This window comes from Primulina eburnea, unplaced genomic scaffold, assembly GCF_022965805.1.
Source record: "Primulina eburnea isolate SZY01 unplaced genomic scaffold, ASM2296580v1 ctg739_ERROPOS11973397, whole genome shotgun sequence".
NCBI lineage: Eukaryota > Viridiplantae > Streptophyta > Magnoliopsida > Lamiales > Gesneriaceae > Primulina > Primulina eburnea.
In genome coordinates this window covers 2,466,486-2,488,166 of record NW_027331510.1, presented here as the reverse complement: position 1 = coordinate 2,488,166, position 21,681 = coordinate 2,466,486, and the positions used below count along the sequence as shown (strand labels likewise).

Below are 21,681 nucleotides of genomic sequence, written 5' to 3'. Positions count from 1 at the left end.
AAAATTAAAAAAAAAATATTAGATTAACATATTTTGAACCAAAAAATAAAATTATCTCGAAGATATCTAATATAAACTCTATTTCCGAAAGAAATATTTTTGAAACATGACTATCTTTTTAGAGTAGGTCTCTCGTGAGACGGTTCAACGAATCTTTATCTGTGAGACGCGTTAACCCGATCGATATTCACAATAAAATGTAATACTCTTAACATAAAAAGTAGTACTTTTTCATGGATGACCCAAATAAGAGATCAGTCTCACAAAATACGACTCGTGAGACAGTCTAATACAAGTTTTTGTCACATTTTTATATACTACAATCATTTCGTTCCATCAGATATGTATTCATAAAATTATGATTATAATTAATTTTATTGATTCATATAATAAATTAAATTACTTTTCAATTTTTAAATCTTTTAATAGTTTATATGACAAAAAGGTCATTGGGTTTGACCTAATTCGAATGAATAAAATATATTTTAAATTATGTCCGGAGGTCCTCGATTGATAGTTAGAAATATTTATTGGGTTTTACCTGGATTTAATTGAATAAAACTTTGAGCCCGGTCCAAAATGAGGCCCAATAGTCCAGGGCCCTACAGCTCACAGTTGAAGATCGATCATCTTATCCGGAGAGTGAGTTTGACTAAATAATGCGCATGATGTTCGATTCGACACACGCCGTAGCTCTTAATCTTATCCTTTTTCTCTCCAATCGTTTTCTCACAGCCTGTCTTCTTTTATCCAAGATCCCGATGTTGTTTCTAATCTTTTGCTGAAGTGGGAACTAAGTTTTTTTCATCAATGGCAGCAATGATTTCATCCCACCGTTGTCCATCTTCACATTTAACAGCCACCACAAAGTTTATTGCCCATAAGGTTCCACCTAAATGTGGCAAGCTTTCATCTTTAAGTAATTCTTCGACCCGGCTGTTTACACCTCTTTGTTCTTCTCAAAAGCCAAGTTCGTTTCTCCCTGCAGATGAACAGGCAAGCTCGTATACATGTTTCATATATTTCTTGTGGGGGATGGATTGTGAATGATCATATTTGTGTGTGTAGTCTTCGCCAGAAATTTGAAGTTTAAAATATGGGTTGGATGTGATTTATGTTTTGCAGAGAGATGGGTTTTCTGCAATAAAAAAATGTGCCATTTCTGTAGCACTTGCGGTTGGGTTGGTTACGGGTGCTCATGCATTGGGATGGCCAGAAATGGCTAGTGCCAAAGCTGTTTTTCCAGCATTGCCAGATGTTTCGGTTCTGATTTCGGGGCCGCCGATTAAGGACCCTGGAGCATTGTTGAGGTATGCATTACCTATTGACAATAAGGCGATTCGGGAGGTTCAGAAGCCACTTGAAGATATTACTGATAGTTTGAAGATTGCAGGTGTCAGGGCCCTTGATCTCGTGGAAAGAGTGAGAAACCTCAGTTGTTTATATGGTCTTCTTCATCGTTTGTCGTATAATGAAATTAAGATTTCGTGTTTATAGGCGTTCTTACCATTTTCACAATGTATAATAATGTTTTGACTTTTAGCACTTGCTTGAGCTGTAGAATGTGAGGCAGGCATCAAGGAATCTCAAGCAAGGTAGAACCTTGATCGTCCAAGGTCTCGCAAATTCAAAGGTTGACGTTGGGGTTGAATTGCTCAACAAGCTGGAAGAAGGAATCGACGAGCTTCAACAAATTGTGCAGGACAGGAATCGCGATGCTGTTGCACCTAAGCAGAAGGAGTTGCTTACCTATGTTGGGGGGTGAGACATGAAATCTTTTTTTCTCAACCATTCATATGGAACACGAAACTGATTCCAAACATTTAGATTTATAGAGAATGCTATGGTTCTGTTACGATGCTTGTATTAACATAAATAGGAGATCTGTTCGCTCTTAAACTCAATTGTTTCTTATCCTGTTTCATGTCATAGATAAATTAACATGTTGGCTATTTTGGAATCCTGCTTGGTCATGGTGTTCATGTCGTTCCCATCGTCTCACATTCAAGTTTCATGTTAACCCTTTTTCCGTCGATGCAAGAAAAGTGACGCATATATCCAAAAGGTTCTAGTTTTATATCACATAGTTTGAATCTGAGTTCTCGGCTTTGTACAGGGGATTTTTTGTGGGTACTGTCCTTTTAGGAAATCTATCTTTATGGTTTTCTTATTAGAGAACTGCCGATAACCCGAACCTTATTGATTTCCAAAGGTCTAGAAGCGGGAATAAGTTGAAGACAAGAAGTTTCCTAAAATAAGTTATTCTTATTTAAACCCTTGTCATTGACTGCAGCTGAGATCTTCCTGGGGCGTTGGGTTTCTGCAGTGTTGAAGAGGATATGGTGGATGGCTTTCCATATGAAGTGCCTGATGAATATAAAGATATGCCACTACTGAAGGGGAGGGCTACTGTCAATATGAAGGTCAAGTTGAAAAACAATCCTAACATGAATGAATGCATATTCAGTATTATTTTGGATGGTTATAACGCCCCCGTAACTGCTGGAAACATGCTGGATTTGGTTGAAAGGCATTTCTACGACGGCATGGAAATTCAGCGAGGTAAAAAATGGGTTAAGAAAGTTAATTCTGTTATTCCATGCCATTATATACATTGTTTTTGTGATGCTCGATATGATATTTCTGTTTCTTTTGTAGCGGATGGCTTTGTAGTCCAAACAGGAGATCCTGATGGTCCCGCAGAGGGTTTTGTTGATCCCAGTACGGGAAAAACCCGCACAGTTCCTCTCGAAATTATGGCGAAGGGAGAAAAGGCTCCGTTCTACGGAGAGACTCTGGAAGTAAGTTTGTTATTCACAGAGCCCCTATAAAAATCCACACGTCTCCTGTAAGAAATTTTAGTAATGTCTTTCTTGACAGGAACTTGGTCTATACAAGGCCCAAACAAAGCTTCCGTTTAATGCATTTGGAACTATGGCCATGGCTCGAGAGGTGAGTTGTGACTTCTGATCCATCAGCATTGTACCCAAAATCCAGTTTTAGAGAGGTGGTGAACTAGTGAGATGATTCAAAGGAATTTTGGGTTTTTGGATGGGTGATGAATTTGACTTTTTTTGAAAAAATTAGCCAAATATTTTTTTGGGAGGCAGATGTAGTGTATCCAGTCTTTTATCTCGGGTTTTTTAGTATAAAATGTTCCCCAAATCATTCCATGCTTGGTTTTGGCGACAGGAATTCGAGAACAATTCGGCTTCAAGCCAGGTATTTTGGCTGTTGAAAGAGAGTGAACTAACTCCTAGCAATGCCAACATACTGGATGGTCGCTACGCGGTGTTTGGGTATGTAATAGAAAACGAGGATATTTTGGCCGATGTAAAGGTTGGAGATGTAATAGAATCCATGCAAGTTGTGGCTGGCCTGGAAAATCTTGTAAATCCCAGCTACAAGATTGCTGGATAGATCACATCTTTGGGCTATCGATTCAAGGATCCTCTGAAAAGACATTAACTTCCTTTCTATTGAGCAATGCCCGTATTCTGTCTTAATGATTCAGTAAATTTTGTGAATGATGTATTGAATTTATTTTGAGAAACATCGTAGGATTAATCCAGTTTTTAGAGTCATCGAGTGGTCAATTGCAATGGCTGGAAGTAGATTCAAAGTGTATCGAGTTACTTGAAAAAAAAATTCAGAAAAAGAAATATATTGTGGTCTTATAAGATTAGCGGTTGAATATTCTTCTAAAAAAAGATAAGGATGTAGTTCTTAGTTAATTAATTTTTAAAAATGAAGACATATTTATATCAGAACTGAGATTTTATCAAAAAAAAATATCAGAACTGAGCAAGTTTACAGACTACATAGATAACCAATGAACCATTATTAAAGATTTAACATATTCCTCTGTTGGTTCTCCTGCATCACTCTTTTATTCGTTTGGCTGTGTGAGCATGTTCAGATTTTTGTTCGTTTTTTCCTTGGTGACTGTCAGATGGACACGAGCCATATGATTCGGGGTATGTGAGGAAGAATTGGAATACAAGGCCATTACAAACTTGAAATGGGAACACGAAATGATTCATTGGGAAGCCCTTTGAGTGTAGTACACAGTAAGAAATGGAGAGCACGGTTTGAAGAAATCAACAGATGTTTACAGTGTGTTTGGCAACCTGGATTTGGGAGTATTTCATGGGATTTGGATTTCAAAATCCTATTTTTACTGTTTGGCAAGATGTTAAAAAAAAAAGATTTGGATTTGCTTAGGATTTCATGGGATTTCAACAAGTATATCCAAATCCCATCAAATTTGATAAGATTTGGTGGATTTGGATTTTAAAAACATAAATTACTTTTTTAGCCAACACATCATTCTCCACCAAAAGTATATAAGGGTAGTTTAGTAAAATTTTAAAATTCCAAATTCGAATCTTTTTTTCTCCAAACAAGAAATGGATTTTTAAATACTATTTTTAAATTTTAAACCAAACACCAAATGGAATTTCAAATACTTGAATTTCCAAATCCAATTCCAAATCCAATTCTAAATCCCACAAAATCCTCTCAAATCCTGGTTGTCAAACACACTGTTACTGAAAGTTTATTTTGTTGTCAAAGACTTCATGTTGATACTATCAATGAAAACAGATGTTCAGAGGGATTATTCCTTCCTACCCCTGCGGGCAGTGCCTGTAGGGGTACATCCAAGTTCTGGCCCAAATTTTTTTTTTTTTAAAAAAAAATTTTCCCCGTGAGATTGAATCTCAGTCATTGATCTTGAACGTAGGCACTACCCCCACACCCAACATCGAACTTACCTGACTTTTCTAGTCGTCCCCCATTTATAGATCACTCTGTTTGTTGATAATGGAGCTCATGACTTGCTAGGTTCCAATTGACATATTTATTTGAAAATAAGGGTTTTTATATTTATACCTTTTGTTATATGAGATGAGATGACATAAGACATACGCACGATAAATCAATATACATAAATAAAATAATGAATTATGAATCTAATTATTTGTAGAACTTTAACTAAACATTGGATTAAACAAGAAATTATAATCATTTAATACATCATCTTTAGCATTGAACGATGTCTTATGTAGTAAAGCAAAAAATTGATACAGTAACAGTTGTGAATTTGATAACGTAAAAAGGATTAATAACTTGTAAATATAATAGCAGGTTCACACAAGCATATTGTGGTGCCCAATTCAGAGAGTCCTCCTCCTTTTGATTTGATTTCTTTCCTTTTTTTTTCTGGGTTTTTTATTTGGAGTCAACGCACCAGCAGTAGTAATCAGATCTTGAGATCTCCAACATCTTTTCTGGGGTCATTCTCTCAAGCTCGTTCTGCCTTGACGATGCAAAAGTGTTTCGATTCTGCGGGTCTGAAGCTAAGGGGTAGTCTTCCACTTTATGAATTTGTGATCTCATTTTCACATACAACCTCATTGTTGCGACACAGTCTTCATAAGGATCTTGTACACCAGTTTGAATGTCGTACCTATACGTACATAACGTTCACTGTCTGGAGAGTAAGGATTGCAACAAATCAACTGATTAAGCATGTTTAAAGCTTCTCACCCAAGGTGTGCTTTCGTGATATATTTCAGTGAGTTGCTGAGCTTGCTTGTTTTCATCAGTGGCGGATATTTTGCTGTATCCCTGTACAAAGAGTCGCAAGACTAAAACTACTGTCATATATCAATGGTTAATCACACAACTTCAAGACATTGGATAGGCATTAAGGTAGATCAACAAAAATTTCAACCTTGGGGTTTGGAAGGCCTCAATTCGAGAATCATTTTACTATTCTAAACGCCACACCTAAGTTGTAACAATTGGAGAAAAGTAAAATCTTTTCTTTACAAGTCTATGTTCATAATAATCTGCAATCATGTATTTTAAAGAGCCCTTTAATCTTCTGATGATTAATTTCAATAAACTGATCTCATCGAGGTTAGGCATCTATATGATATGATATTTTTCTCGTGTGTTTTCACCTGAGCAAGCATTACTATAACTTTTTATTCAAAAACTAAGAATAAGCTCTGATTCTTTTGGCTACTTTACTTGTGGACTTTATCTTTTATTATATATTGATTTCGGTTTCTGGATTTTTTTAATTGTCTCATGGGCCATCAATGAGATCCTTTTTGTTTTGTCTACCTTTTGCCTTTTACATCTAAGACTCCTGTTCTATTACCTTTACTTTAGACCCTAAACCTTGCAGGCTTGAATATCACGAGACCGTATAAAATTCTTTGAAATAAGAGTTTATAGCTTAATGGTGAAATCTTGTGAAATCCAAAAAATACTGAGTATGACATATGATGACATAAAAGCCTTTAACAGTGTGCTGGCTCAGCTGAAAGTGCTTGCCTGATCAATAAAGTTGGATACTCCACTTCCAGGCATTTGAGATCATGATCTAGACCATGGCCTACAAGGATTCTGGATTTTCCACCTCTAAAGCGGATCTGCCATATTGGTTCACCATTGCATAGATAATCCTGAATTTTTCGCTGAACTTGTTTGAGAGGCATTGCATCCCTCAGATGTTCTGGCCGTATCCCTGTTGTTTCATACCTGAAGAAATTCAATAATTCAGATACTGTTGGAATTTATTGATGACATCGTATTTAGTTGTGGCATAAGTCTTTAACCTGTAGTTTGTGACTGGAAGCTGTGGTCTGACATACGTATGAAAGATTATCTTTTCATCCTCATCAATGAGGCAAACCCTCGCGCAAAGATTCAAGGATCCATCACTGCCGCCGCCTACCATTTTGCATGCCAGAGCAACCGCCTTTCCTCTGCAATTATCAGTCCTTAAATCGTCTTGGATGCCTAAGCTAGCCATCCTACGTAGCAAGTCCTGGAAATGCTTTCAGGATTAATTTTTATATAATTGTATGAAAAGGAGATAGAGATATATGATCGTTACATTATTTTGGCGTGTGAATTGGCATGTCTGCTGATGTAGCCGAATAGCATACCGGTTGTCAAGGATATTTAAACAAAGTTCACAGCCCTGTTCCTTGAATACCTTTTCACATTCTGCCTTTGGCAATGGTCCTAAAAGATATACACACATCTGTTGACTTTAAATTCAAACTGAAACGTATCATAGCATTTGAGAGTTTGAAGAATACCAATTAGATGCTCTCTGAGAGATTCAAATGACCGACAATGCTTTTTACAAATTCCACACACAGGTTCATGATTTGAATGATACGAAGTCCTCATATGCTCAACCAGATGCTCCATTTTGTTGAACTGTCTATAGCATCCAGCACACTTGTTCCTGACGAGCAAATATCTAGTGATTTAGGCATCTTTCACGAGTATTCCCTTCTATCAGGTAAATTATTATTGTAAATTCATGGAATCCACTACCTGTTGAAGGTAACTGATCATTGTTATCATTGCATCAAAGTGTCATACTTACCTTAGATTCTCAGAAGTCTCATATCTGCTTTCCATGATTATCCGATCAACGTCTGACCAAAATAGTGTCTAACTTGAGAACTTGGAGCACTTGAGGAAGAGAGTTACCATATGAAAGGTATTTATACATGCCGTCCTAGGTTCGAAAGAATCTCCTAGGTCCTTAATTACACCATTAGTTGTGTAAATGCTGGTCTCCTCTTCTTGGGCTCTCACCGGCTTGTACCACTCACCACTGGCTAACCTAAAACCTACTGGCAACCCAAATGCCTTGGGAACCCATATTATGAGTTGCTAGAATATTTCTGATCACCATGCCATAATCTCCTTCTTCCACATTGTAATATTGGCAATTTGCCCTTGATTTTTCTATGAAAATGCTTTTCGTTTGCCATTTTTATTGAGTTTAATGTAAAGTTATTAATGTCTTGGTGGATTGCTTTCGTTTAAAGTAAGAATAACAGGCGGTGCCAATGTATTCTTGTTAACATATTGAAAATGTTATCAAGTATTGTGTTTTGTGATGCATTCAGTTCTTCATTACATTTACGTGATCTATGCAGCGATTCAATTTTGTGCAGCTGCATGTTACCAATCATAAATAGTCTGCTCAGCAAAGTGTTCCATGATGTGTGGTGAAGGCTCAAGCAAATGTGAAGTGATGCACTTCAGAAGAGTATCAATACATTAAAGTTAGATCTTTTCTTTACACTAGCAATGTGTGTGCCATTTCAGCAAAAGCAATGGAGACTCGGATGAACTAATTAAATTGGCTGATGGCAGGTAATCTTTTCTAGAACCCACCTGAAAAAATAATTATTTTTTATGGTTGTATAATCAAAATTAAGCAAATTCGGAGAGAGCCAGGTTGAGGTGTATGAAAGACCATCTTTTGACTGAAATAGGGCCATGATTTTAGATGTGCTGTGGACAAAGACATCCTTGTGGAATATAAGGATTCTGGTCCACTTTCATAGTTCTAATTCCATGCACAAGTCATCTTTTTTTCCCCAAATCTTTCTTATTCTTTAATCACTCATTTCATATGGAGTATGGCAATTTTACAGTTATTAGAGACCTTCTCCCGTTGGCCGACCAAATAGCTATCAAGTCCCACACCAAGTTTTACTACGTGTTGCTTTAGTTCACGCAGAAAACGGAAGAGTAAGCCATGCAAGTGGTGGCTAGTCCATAGCTTCTGTAATTCTTTGTTCATATTTCATCTCATGGCTCTAATGAATTCCTTGAGCGTTAATGGTGTCTATCAAATTGCATGTTCGAGGTTTAAAAGGAAATATCTACTGCATTTGAGAATTATAGCCCAAATATTCTGTCGACACAGTCTAATCTATGCTATTTTTAGATTTTATGCAGATTTTTAATACAGTGCCATTGATATGGTTATCTTGTTCTTTCTTCAGGCCTAGATTGGCATGACACGATGAGCTGGAAATGGAATTAGTATTCTCAGTTCATTCCCTAAACCTATTATTTATAGGCAAAAACTTGTATGATCAGACAGTCTCACGGGTCGTATTTTGTGAGTCGGATATCTTATTTGGGTCATCTATGAAAAAATATTATTTTTTATGCTAAAAGTATTAATTTTTACTGTGAATATCAATAAGATTGACTCGTCTCACAGATAAAGATTCGTAAAACCGTATAACAAAAGACTTTTGACCAGAGAATAAGAATGCGCTTTCAAGATAAATGAATATTCCCAAATTCATGGGATTGGTTGATATTAGATATTCCCTTTCTCCCAATTTTTTTATTTTTATTTTTGAAAATCTTTTAATAATAAAAATACAGTAAACAAATAAAATTATGATGATGAAGAAGAAGACTAATGATGATAATCACAAAATTCCCATTAGTAATAAATTTATTTTGAACTACCAATCATCATATTATATATAATTAACTAAGAACTAAGTTTTCACTTCCCTTCTCATTCCTCGTGACAACGAAAGTAGAACATGATATATCTACATCATTATTCAGTTCCGAGTTTGTTTCTTTTTCTACGTTTTTCATTCCATCGTACCAATCCAGACCAACTTAACGCATAGAAGATATCTTTAGCAAATTGACCAATTAATTGGCGATGACCAGGTCGCTATACCACATTGACACGAAATTTGATGGCATTCCTGGATGTGAAGCTGCATGCAACATTTCCACAAACTTAGCAAATAGCAAGTGTTGTTCTTTCAATTAGATTGGAAAAAAAAAAAACCCTGAATTCCCACATTTCATGAAGAGGACCATTGATATATATCTTGTCAAAAGCTTCTTGTGCGCAGAGCAGCATGCTTGAAAATAGTTAAGTAGACCTATTTTCATGGTCAGATGCTACTCGTAGGAATAACATTGTAGTCGTGTATCCGAAAGTCCATATCTCAACACATGGATAATATTAATGTTGATAGTATTAATTCAGCAAAACATGAATAATTAGATCAATAAATAAGATAATTTCTTATAATACTCGTTTTGCTTAAGACAACAAAGTGTGAAGTGTCTGAATTGAATGAAAATACCGAGGGAGAGTGGACCAGTAAAAAAACTTGGGCCACCGAGTGTGTCTTGCATGAACATTTCAAAGGCATCTTCTCCTCTCCCTTTTTCCAATGTTTGAACAAGCTAAGATACACTGAAAAGTTGAGGGAATATGATTCTTCAAACCTCAGCTGGTCAAAAGGAGATAAGGATTTGCACGTGTGTGCGCTTCAATTATAGGACCTGAAAATTGACAGTTTTTTTCAACATGATATGTATTTTTTTTATTTTAATTTTACTTATAAAGAAGTATTAAATTCTTATTGGAAGACAGCTACTGTTAACAGTTGAGGCTAGCTGATGTCTACGTATTTGTGCCGATATCATTATTTCAACGTATATACTTCATGAGTTTGGCGCACACCCCTAATATTTTGAGTCGGGTTTTTAAACCTGAAGTACCATGTTTTTTGTGAGATGAGACGATGAATTATCGATGTGTAATATGTTAATGATAAATTAAATAAGGTATTTTTTTTTTATTTTTGCAAAATGATATTCAGGCATACATTGCAGACTTGACTTCATGATCACTCAATTCTCCGGGTGTCTTCGTGGTGCAAAAATACGTGAATAGATAGGGAGTTTTGGATATTCTTTATGGTGGGCTGAGCAGAGAGATATAAACGAACCGAATAGAGTTGAATATGATGAAAATTTTAAAATTCGAATTAGTTTTATTCGAGTTCGAGTTCGAGCTCAATTCGAATCTCGAAATTTTTTAACATTTTGGCTCGAATTCGGTTCGAATTAAAGCTTGAGTTCGACTCAAAAGATTCGAACATTTTCGCGAAGTATTCGAACTATTACTCGAAAACAAGTATTCGAAAGGCTATAAATTTATTTAGTTATATTATTAATAAAATATTAATGACTCGCGAACTATATAACAAAATAATTTGTTCTCGAGTCATGCTCAAAAAATTTCTGACATGTTCGAGTTCGGCTCAAATTCGATAAGCTCGAATACAAATCAAATATTTTTGACTCGATTCGAAAAATTTGTGAACCGACTCGATTCATTTACATTCCGAGATGACCATCACTTAAATTCATTTTAATATTAAACATATGATCTGATCATAGTTAGTCATAAGTTTGACCGCGTTGCTTTTGTACTATGTATCGTTTGAATTCCCACCATGAAAAGAGCCACAGGTGAAGTCAAACTGAAATGAAAGCCAACCCTTTTTCTTTAATGGAGGGGAGATGCTCTCGTGATAGTGAGTGTAAACTGTGTGTTTAGTGTGTGTTTTTTTTTTCTTGTTTTTTTTTAAAATAAAAAAACTATTGCATGTTTTAATGATATTTTTTCACTTCCGATATAAATGTTTTTCTTGGTTTTTCTTCAATTGTCTGAAAATATAATGTGAAATTGGGATCCGTCCGATCACGTTGTGTAAATTATGAGTTGGTCAAATCATTCAATATAATCTATAACTTGAATTTAGTTTGTGTTCATGGATTTTTTTAATTTTTTTTATTTTGATGAAGTGGTTGATGTGAGAATAAATTTGAGTGATGAATTTCAAATTACACTTATAGTAAGCATTAGATGTCTCACACCGACTGAATTAAATTTTTTAGAGTTGTATATATAGACATGTAAAATCCTCTCCATTGAGCTAGTTTTTGGTGAAGTTATATACAAATCTGTAATTGTATCATGATATCAAAGCTCAAACTCACTGTTATTTGTTAGATTGTCTTATTGTTCAATCGTTAATGTCTTTTAACGATTGTCTGTAAATTGTCTGTAAATGATCCGGCCATTGCTAATTGTCTGTAAATTCAATATAAAGTTGGTGCCGGTGCCATTAATGTCAAATATAACGTATATAGTTAATCCATTTTAAGGGGTAATAGTACTTAAAAATTTTGATACTTCTTTCAATTAAAATTATTTTCCCTTCTCCTTGTCAAATTGAAAATTTTGTGGAATTTTTCCTAGTCCTACGCCTCATTGAAGAGTGCCGTTGTAAAGTTCCGTGCCACGGGATCGGAGGGAAGAAATCTGCTTTAAATCAAATGGGGCTTGCTTGTGTACGACTTTATTTGATCAACTAAACGGCTGATTTGTTTGAAGAGGCTACAAGTATTCTTGAGGCTGAATCCGGACCAGATCTTGCTGACACTTTAGGAGTTTAATTACAGCAATCTTGCTGCTGGCACATATGATGCAATGGGGGGAGGTAACATACTAACAATAAACAACAATTTATCAGAATTTTCTTGCCTGATATTTGATTGGAGATATTCCAATCAACTGTTTTCAAATGGTTTTGGGTTCGATTCCCTAATGAAATCCTGGAATATGTGGTTGAAATGAGAGAAAAGAAGCTTGGAACGGCTAGCTCCGATGTAGAAAATGAGAAGCGGAGACTGCGGAGTTGTTAAAAGAAGCCGAGAACCCGAAAATCGCGATCACTTGAAGCTCTACTTGTCAATAATTCTCACAACATCAGACCTTATGACATTGATGTGTCATAAAATTAATTTATGGTTGATCTTGGTTATCTTTACCTTACACATTTGTTTGTCAACTGGAATTGTGGTTTACATCTGTATGAGATGTGCACAAATCTGAAATGTAAGAAGTTTCATAAATTTGTCATGTCATATCTTCACGTCTAATGAAGCAATGGTGGGATTTCATTTTCTTTTACAACCACTAAACCAAATTGAGAATCAGTTAAGGTTTATATTTCCTACACTTCGACGTATGATTTGACATGGGGCGGGCTTGTACTAAAAACAAGGTTTTATTTTTTAAAAAACAATACGAAAACAAGTGTGTATTTAATTTGGGGGTGGATCTCAAGTCCCATGATAAATTTCTTATTGTATAAACAACTCAATAAACTTGTTTAAAAACCAATTCTTATAAAAAAAAAAATTATGATTTCGCCCCTAATACTTTGTGGTCCTTTTACCTCCTAATTAAAAACAAAAAACGGCCTACACTTGTCCAAGAAAAGAAACGAAAGGAGACCCAATATTTACAGCCCAAAGTCTTGATCATCTGTACATAGTGGGTTGATTAACTGGGCCTCAGGTCATTCAGCCCATTTTTAGGAGTCAGCCCACAAATAGGCCCATCAAGCGTCTACTAGTATTTGCCGGATATCTTTACAATTTAGTTACGCTAGTAAATATGAGAATATTAGATAAAACTTAGACGGATGAGTAATGTGTAATTTTATCTTCCCCATTACTTGTACATCATTGATGTAGTCAAAAATTATGATTATTCGAACTACTCTACTGGTTCGTAATCGGGTCCTCCAAGTAGCTGGTGAAGAGAAATCTTTGTGGGCTATCACTTGCGTCACAAACAAAACGTCAGAGGCGTCGGGGTAGACACTCCGACGCTGAAGAGGAAATAATTCCTAGATCGTAATTGAGACCTAAAAGATTTAAGTATCCAAAAATCCTCCTTTGAATAATGAGAATACTCTCTTATTTATAGATTTTTTTGGAGAGTGTATAGTGAGCTTGGGACTTTTATAATTAATTGTGGGCTTAGACTTTTATAATTAATTTGAGCCCCAGTTACCCATCAATCATCATTTTTATTTATATGATTGCTCGTACTAGATAAATTATATATTCAATTATGTTATCTATATATATATATATCGATTGATCGTCTGCATTATTTTAGGATTAAGGAAAATAAATACCGCATGTGGTACCTTCTCACGTGACAGAAGATTTCCAAGTGAAACATTCAGTGCGTCCTGCATGCATGTGAAGTTCAATCAATTAATATATCGTTACTCTCAAATGTGTGTATGCTTTGTGGTACCTTCTCACATAAGGCGCATTGATCTCCAAAGGGCGTTTCCCTACAACACTCGGCAATCACCTTCTTCTTTGTTGGTAAACAAATTTTCACCCGGTCTTCTATGAAATCACTACAAGAAAACGTGACCACCGATCTAATTTATGTATAAAAATAGAATTACAATAAAAGTATATATATCCACATAAACTAATATTTATTACGTGTTAGAAGATCCATCGAGCGCAAAAGATATGAGCCCCTTAATTCCTCCCCAGGCACTGTATCCAAATAATACTATTTCTTGAACCCGTTGAAAAAATAATTATCATTAATTTTTTCAATATATACAACGTTGTGAAAATTTATAGCTGTGGTAAGATTTTATTACCTTGAGGTGCAGCACAGCGTACTCGATTGCAGACCCAACTCCGGCGCAAAGATATTATCACTACAAAAAAACGGAGCCTATAGCGACGGTTTAACTTAAACGGTCGCTATATAGCGACGGGGGATAAAGCAACCGTCGCCTCACAAATTAAGCGACGGTCAAATAAAAACCATCGCTCCAAAAGCAACGGTTTAAGCTTTACCGTCGCTACATATGCGACGGTTCTTTATTAACCGTCGCTAATATTGCAACTTAACCAAAATGGCGACGGGTGTATAAGGTGGTCGCAAAAATAGCGACGGGTAATATAAAAACTGTCGCCCTTATAGCGACGGTTTGAATATCACTGTCGCTATAATAGCGATGGTTTTTAGTAAACCGTGGCTTAATTTGTTAAGCGACTGTTTTACTAAATCCCGTCGCTATTATAGCGACCGTTTAAGACTAACCGTGGCCATTATAGCGACAGATATCTTAATACCGTCGCTTATAGATCGGCGACGGTTCTAAATATACCGTCGCTACAGCAGCGACGGTGCTGTAATATCCGTCGTCGATCTAGATCGGCGACGACATTTTGATTCTATGTACCAGGTTTCAAGACTCTATGTACTTATCCTATAGGTCATGGGATCGATTCCTGGGGAGGCGAAAGAAACCCCTTGGTAGGGAGGGGGAGATCCTATGAGTAACCCGTACGACGCCTATGGAAAGCCCGTGAGGGACAAGGCCCCATAGAGAGACCCCAAGATCGGGATAGCCTTGGGTCGATCGGGGCAGTGGGCCGTATGGGCGGTCCACTGGACCTGTAATGGGTCGTTACAGTTGCACTAAGAACCGTCGCTATTATTCTATATAAACCTAGGTTCACCGAACATTTTCATAAGCGATTCTTACTTTGTCTCTGGTAGTAGTTAAACTCTCTCAATTATTTCGATGTTTCGATTTTTTTTATTTTGTACTAACATTTTTTTGTAATTATTTTGTAGATTTGATAGTCGGTGTGATGTTCCAGCTACATATCTTCGTGCAAATAAGGTTTGAATTTTTTTTTCACCGAAAATTTACTACATAATTTTAATAAATTTTGTGTTGTAGTTTTTTTTATGATTTTAGGGTTACAAACCGTCGCTTTTAAGCGGCGGTTTTTTTAAAAAACCGCCGATTAATATAGCGACGGATATTATAAACACCGTCGCTTATTATAGCGACGGTGTTCTTTAAAAAACCGTCTCTTTATTTAGCGACGGTATTTATAATATTAGTCGTCGCTAATATAACGACGGTTTTTATAAACTGTCGCTAATATAAGCGACGGTCTTCATCAACTAAACCGTCGCTATATAGCGACGCGAGATGAAAAACCGTGGCCTTTAAAAAGCGACGCAGCCTATAGTCACGATTCGTCGAACCGTCGTTAAAACCGTCGTCTTACCATTTAGCGACGGTTTTGACCGTCGCTAATGGTGTTTTTTTTTTGTAGTGTATATTTAGGAAATTTGCCTATAAAATGTTCAAACTTTGGTTAAAATCGAAAAAAAAAACGAATCGCCCGAGGGAAAAAATCACAAGTCAAGTACCTTATCATATGGAGGCACCATGTTGGCATCCATGCATTCATTAAGGTTGAGGGAAATGGAGACTGATCAGTACCAAAAGTGGGTGGATGACGGGCGACGAAAACAGGCTCGTTTCGGATGAGGCTGGGTGGGACAACGCCGGCTAGGGCATCAAGCCTTGCGGAGGCAACGGGGCGGAATGTGGTGACGGCAATGGGTCTGGATGGTGGGCAGATTGAGTAAGCAAGCACCCGTTTTAAACTTATGGTCAACATTGCGCGATTGGCAGTGGGATTCACTCCCTTTATAATTTTGTTTGTAGGAATTAACTAATAATTAATTAATAGATCAAAATATATTTCAAGAAATGTTAGGAAATGAAAGCGAAAGGTGAGAAGCTTGGGGGAGATTCAAAGTAAAAACGGTTAATTTTAGTATCTGTACGTACGTATAAATTTAAAAATTTATGTAAAAAAATATTTAAAACTTATTAAAATCCGAAAATTTAATTTTCATTTTTATAATTTTTTAACAAAAATGTTTATATCAATTCAAAATCAATGATTATTGAAGCCAAAAAAAATGATAGATATGGTGCAGCAGCAGTGAAGATGCGTGATGGTTGGTTGAGAATGTTTAAAATATAGAATTATACCTTCATATCAAATTATTTGAATTTACTTTAAAAATATGACCCGTACTCGATATACATTTATATCTAATATAATATATAAAAGCATATCTTTATTCTGTACATCTATTTCTATTTCGTCGATAATGGACAAGTCAACAAATCCGTCGATCGCTAATAGCTATTTCATAATGGACCGAAAATATTTCAACCAAAAGATTACCATTTTGATCTACCAAATTCAACAATCCATGGAGTTTATCCACCAATAAACCCAAGCACCAATGTATGATCACAATGGAACTGAAAATTTTTAGGTTTACTACATCACATTAATTCAGCTACAGATTTCTTTACCATCCACAAAAAATAAAATTAATCGATTCTTCTTACCAGGGATATGATATCATCAAACGATGGCTATTTTAGCCCCAGCCTCTTCCAGCTGCTTCTTAGCTTCCTCGGCCTCTTCTTTCGACACTCCTTCCTTGAATTTCTTTGGCAATCCTTCGATCAATTCCTTCGCCTCCTTCAAAGCCAGGTTAGTCAGAGACCTAACCACCTTAATCGTCGCGATTCTAGAGTTGCTAGGCACATCCTCGATCATGACGTCGAACTCCGTCTTCTCCTCCACCACCGGAGCTTCTTCAGCCGCCGGGGCAGCCGCGACGGCGGCAGCTGGGCCAAATGACGCCGCGGACACTCCGAGCTTGTCCTGGAGGTACTCCACGAGCTTCTGAGCATCGGCAAGGGTTAGGTTTGAGATCTGGTCTCCGAGCTCGACCACTTTTTCGGGAGCGTCAACTGCGGCAATGGGACGGAGAACCGTGGCGCGGCGGCTGTGCAGTTTCGTGGCGATTTTGACTGTGGACTCGCACATTTTCTTGGGGAAGATGATGGAGGGGTGCGCCGTAGAGACGGTGGAGGGAGTAGCATAAGAGGGGTAGTGTAGGTTAACGGATGAAAGAGATGAAGCCATAGCTTGCTTGGAAGATAATAGAGTGGAAGCGTCAGGGGAGGAGATAGGATAAGAGTGTGCAGAATGATAGAACTGAAGCCAATTTTTGTCGGTTTAATTTTAGATTGGACTTTAATGCCCATGGGCTGGCTAAATGGCCCATTTCTTTAAGCCCGATTAATGATATATCCATTATGTTCAGTCCCTGCGTAAGACCAATATTTGTGGCCCTTTGCAGTAATAAAGGTCAAAGGCCCATTTTATGTTGACTAAGAGCTACAGCTGGCGAAATATATATATAAGAGCTGACAGCTGAGAGAGAATTTGATTTGAAACGGTTTATTTCATCCTACCTATGCGGGCATTGCCCCCATGATAGGATAGATGGTCAAGATTTGTCCATGCATATGTAGGACCCACTTTTTTTTTTGAAATTGTATGTTTGGCAAGATCTTGGTCATCCATCCTCTCATGGAAGCAATGCCCACCAAAGAATAAGAGCTGACAGCTGGTGAAATATATATATATATATATATATATATATATATATATATATATATATATATATCACGACAAAAGGAAGTAACATGGATTGACATTTAGTTAAATAATGAATGGGGATGCATGGGACCATTGGAAATCATGTTTCTGAAAATGAAATTAGTTAGAGTTAGGCAAATGTCGAAATTGAAACAGATTTATAGTGTAATAAATAAAGCAATTATCGAAATTTGACTGAAATAGGTGTGCCAACTTTCCGCTTGCCTGTTCTCCTAGAGTTAAGTTCGGTATTTGTTTCCCCGCATGTACCTGGCCCCAACCAAATTCAATCTTATCACATCTTACAACACATATTGTATCTACGAAAATGAATTTGGACAATTTCTTTATAGACCCAATATTTTAAAATAAAATTATTTCCAATTTTTTCTGAAAAAACATTACTTGCTTTAAGATATAAATGGTAAATACATGTACAAGCATATCATTGCATTAATAACGTTTTACTAAAACTAGCTAGTTGGTGGTAAATATACAACTCAAATGTTATAAATCGTACAGAAATTCAAACGCCACATCACTTTGTGATCGCTTTACCAACAAGGACAATTATTGCCCTACGACAATCTCCCTACCAACAATTACATTCCTTGTAATCAATAAGCTTCGAACCCATAATCATGATTTTGATACAAATTGTAGGACCGAGTGATAGTCGGTTTACAAAATGTTGTAGCTATTGGTAATGATGCAAATCAAATATTTTAAAGCGTACAATAACTCAAGCTTCACGTTTCGATTGCGCTGTTAAGTAGGAATAATTATTGCACGCCAGTAATCTCTCTTCCAATAACTGTACTCTTTGCAATCAATAGTAATCAAACTGATGATATTTACTCTAATGTCAATTATAGGATCGAACTCTTGCCGCTTTACCAAAAGCTATAGCTGGTGGTAACAATGCAACTTAATATTTTAAATCGTATAACAGCTCAAGTATCATATTTCGATTGCGCCACCAAACTTGCATGAACAATTATTGCACTTCAACAAATTATAAAAAGAAAGATTAAAATTTGAAACACTGAAAAGCCCAAATATAAAGATGATTATGACACGACTAATGTAGTCGGCTAATGACACTTGAGGAGAAATCTCTATCATATGAATATCCAATTAACAATCGAACTCTTTTTCATGGAAAAAGTACCTTAATTTACTATGAAATTGTCTATATGTTTAATCAACTAAATGATCATTAGATTACGATAAACAGTCATTATTTGAACGCGACTTGTATTTATACATGTCCTACATATATGTTAATTAACCTAATTAACTAATTAGCTTATATTTAATTTTGGGCCAAACATTTGATTTGATAGATGGATAATATTGACATATAATTAGTACGCTCCGTACAACTAATTAGAAAGTTGAAGCTTTTAGTAAGTTAACTAATTTCCAAATATTAAACCTTTTATTTACCTAATTTTTGGAATCAACAAAAGTTTCTCCTTTAATTAACATAAATGATGTTCAAGTTTGAGATGAGATTTACTTCGTCATATCGCCATCGAAATATCTTAGGGTCATGCTTGTTAATTTAAATTTTTTGAATATTCGACTGCATAATTTTTATACACAATGAGAAAATACGAAAGGGATTTGGACCCTCTACTGTGTTGAAAACACAGTATCAAGTGTTGTGCATTTTTTCCACGAGATGATCGTATGATCATCTCGTTTAATCTGAAGTTTTTTTAAATTTATCTCATATAGTATGATGGCCAAAAGATGATCACGTGATTATCTTCGCCAAATGCAGCTTTTTCAACACAGTAAATGATCCAAATCCAGACGAAACATATAGGTCCAATGACTAAATGTACGTTGTGTATTAAAAACGAAATTTAGGAAATCGAACCTATGATTCATTTAGCTAGTATATATATATATATATATATATATATATATATATATATATATATATATATATATATATATATATATATATATATATATATATATATATATATATTAGCTATTATATATAATAAGAGTATATATATAAGAGTTATTTAGCATCATATGTAATTTATATATTACACATGTCAATACTTGATTCGAGCATAATAATAATAATAATAATAATTAAAATCAAGAGTAAATAATAAGCTGGGCTGGTTTATTGATTGATGATAATAAATTATATTTATTTTAATCTCCATTAAGCAACTGCATGGACCAAAAATCCTCCATGCTCCAAATGTTGTCATTTGTTTCATGAGAGAATGACCCTTGAAAATTCTCCACACTCCCACTAAATGAAAGTGGGGAGTAAGATTCAACTGCGTGATGCGTCGGATAGATGCCGGAGAGATCGCAGCTTGTGCTCGCTTGATCGTTGCTGTGTTCCGAAATTTGGCTGGTAAAAGTCTCGGCTTGCTTGACGTGCTTCTGGATCCGAGTTCTCCAGTAGTTCTTTATCTCGTTATCTGTTCTTCCAGGCAAATGTTTTGCGATCTTCGACCATCTGATCAAGAAAATATATAAATTTATATGACATACAAAATCAAGATGAATAATATTTTTATTTGATAATATTTTTTTTATGCACGTAGTTGAAATTAATGGGACCATTGGAAGAGCCAAAAACAATAAGGTGGACGTCTATTTCAACATAATAATGTAGTGAGGTTCTATTTTAAATGATAGCAAGTGTTAACATGTGCCCTATTTCAAATGGGTTCTCCTATATTTGGAAATTTGATCGTCTTCCTTCACAACGTATTACTTCCTTCACGCCTTACCTTTTCGATTTCTTCTTCGCTTCCTTTCATTTCTAATCAACGTAATACTTCTATGATTTTTATATATTTGGAGGTGAATTAAGGAGTAAAACAATTAGATTTCTAAATTATTTATACACCTACACCTCAAAACCCACGATGAGAGAAACAAGCTAGAGTGGTTCATCCTCGTCCAAAAACATCAATTTAATTAATTGGGGTACGTACAATGAAACCTAGCTATCTATTCTTGGATGAGGAAAAACCACCATTTTTCATCATCATTTTTTTCCCATTGGATTTTATCTCCAAATTATAAAATATCAGTCGAAAAAGTATGTATATCGAGCTCAAGAACTCATACCAAAAACTTTAATTAGTTGAAGATAATAATTATGATAAATGAGAAATTAATTATTTGATGAAAATACCTATTACCCCACTTTGCATGCAGATCCATGATCAAGAGTTGCTCCTCGGTTGTTATATTTCCCCTTCTAACATCCGGCCGAAGGTAGTTAAGCCAACGTAGCCGGCAACTTTTCCCGGTACGTTGAAGCCCTAAAAGAAAGACTCACGAGCAAATCATCAGTCACCTTCAAACATATATATGTTAGGGCTTTCCTTACATACATATAACATTATGAAAGACTGTATGTTAATTAGGGTTTACACTTCTTCTTTCTCCTCCCATATTTTTATCTAAACTCAATCTGCGAGCTGAATCAAACTCGTGATGGATGAGGTATCGTCTACGAGGTCATCTAGAAAGTCGGAAATAAAACGTAGACGAACACGAAACGAAAGATATCGAATACCTGCAGATCGAGCAAGAGAATTCCATACACCTTCGCCATGATTGGCAATGTAGTTGATGAGAATTAGATCTTCTTCCATGGTCCATGGCCCTTTCCTCACCTCAGTTTCTTGATAAATGCATGGCTTTTTATCCATCTCTGCATATATTTATAAATGTATGTTTATATAGAAAGAGAAATATTTAAATTACGAAGATATAATAATTTTGTATAATTCAAGAAATGCAATGGAGGAGGTGCTCAATTTATAGAACTTGTCTAGTTAG

At 35.7% G+C, this 21,681-nt stretch overlaps 4 protein-coding genes and 1 long non-coding RNA gene across 5 annotated transcripts; 1 reads left to right on the top strand and 4 right to left on the bottom strand.

The window, feature by feature from the left end:
• The first annotated feature begins 673 nt into the window (after positions 1-673).
• Positions 674-3,664, top strand: LOC140821809 (peptidyl-prolyl cis-trans isomerase CYP38, chloroplastic-like). Its single transcript, XM_073182420.1, has 7 exons — positions 674-996; positions 1,126-1,422; positions 1,562-1,761; positions 2,327-2,562; positions 2,659-2,801; positions 2,881-2,952; positions 3,193-3,664. The coding sequence occupies exons 1-7, from the start codon at positions 811-813 to the stop codon at positions 3,418-3,420; spliced, it is 1,362 nt and encodes a 453-aa protein (XP_073038521.1). The 5' UTR covers positions 674-810; the 3' UTR covers positions 3,421-3,664.
• Positions 3,665-5,005: 1,341 nt separating this feature from the next.
• On the bottom strand, positions 5,006-7,951 carry LOC140822115 (RNA exonuclease 4-like). The gene is made up of 7 exons (XM_073182854.1): positions 7,418-7,951; positions 7,122-7,273; positions 6,914-7,044; positions 6,633-6,844; positions 6,349-6,555; positions 5,551-5,631; positions 5,006-5,470 (listed from the first exon to the last, which is right to left on the bottom strand). Exons 1-7 carry the CDS (start codon positions 7,450-7,452, stop codon positions 5,233-5,235), a joined length of 1,056 nt encoding a protein of 351 aa, XP_073038955.1. The 5' UTR covers positions 7,453-7,951; the 3' UTR covers positions 5,006-5,232.
• A 3,920-nt stretch (positions 7,952-11,871) lies between these two features.
• Positions 11,872-14,198, bottom strand: LOC140822263 (uncharacterized). Its single transcript, XR_012115917.1, has 3 exons — positions 13,990-14,198; positions 13,790-13,898; positions 11,872-13,721 (listed from the first exon to the last, which is right to left on the bottom strand). It is a non-coding gene; the product is annotated as an uncharacterized lncRNA (long non-coding RNA).
• Positions 14,199-16,549: 2,351 nt separating this feature from the next.
• LOC140822058 (large ribosomal subunit protein bL12c-like) lies at positions 16,550-17,401 on the bottom strand. Its single transcript, XM_073182782.1, has one exon. It carries the CDS (start codon positions 17,323-17,325, stop codon positions 16,756-16,758), a length of 570 nt encoding a protein of 189 aa, XP_073038883.1. The 5' UTR covers positions 17,326-17,401; the 3' UTR covers positions 16,550-16,755.
• A 2,536-nt stretch (positions 17,402-19,937) lies between these two features.
• LOC140822262 (MYB-like transcription factor EOBII) lies at positions 19,938-21,637 on the bottom strand. Its single transcript, XM_073183009.1, has 3 exons — positions 21,416-21,637; positions 21,029-21,158; positions 19,938-20,341 (listed from the first exon to the last, which is right to left on the bottom strand). Exons 1-3 carry the CDS (start codon positions 21,549-21,551, stop codon positions 20,026-20,028), a joined length of 582 nt encoding a protein of 193 aa, XP_073039110.1. The 5' UTR covers positions 21,552-21,637; the 3' UTR covers positions 19,938-20,025.
• Between the last annotated feature and the right edge of the window lie 44 nt (positions 21,638-21,681).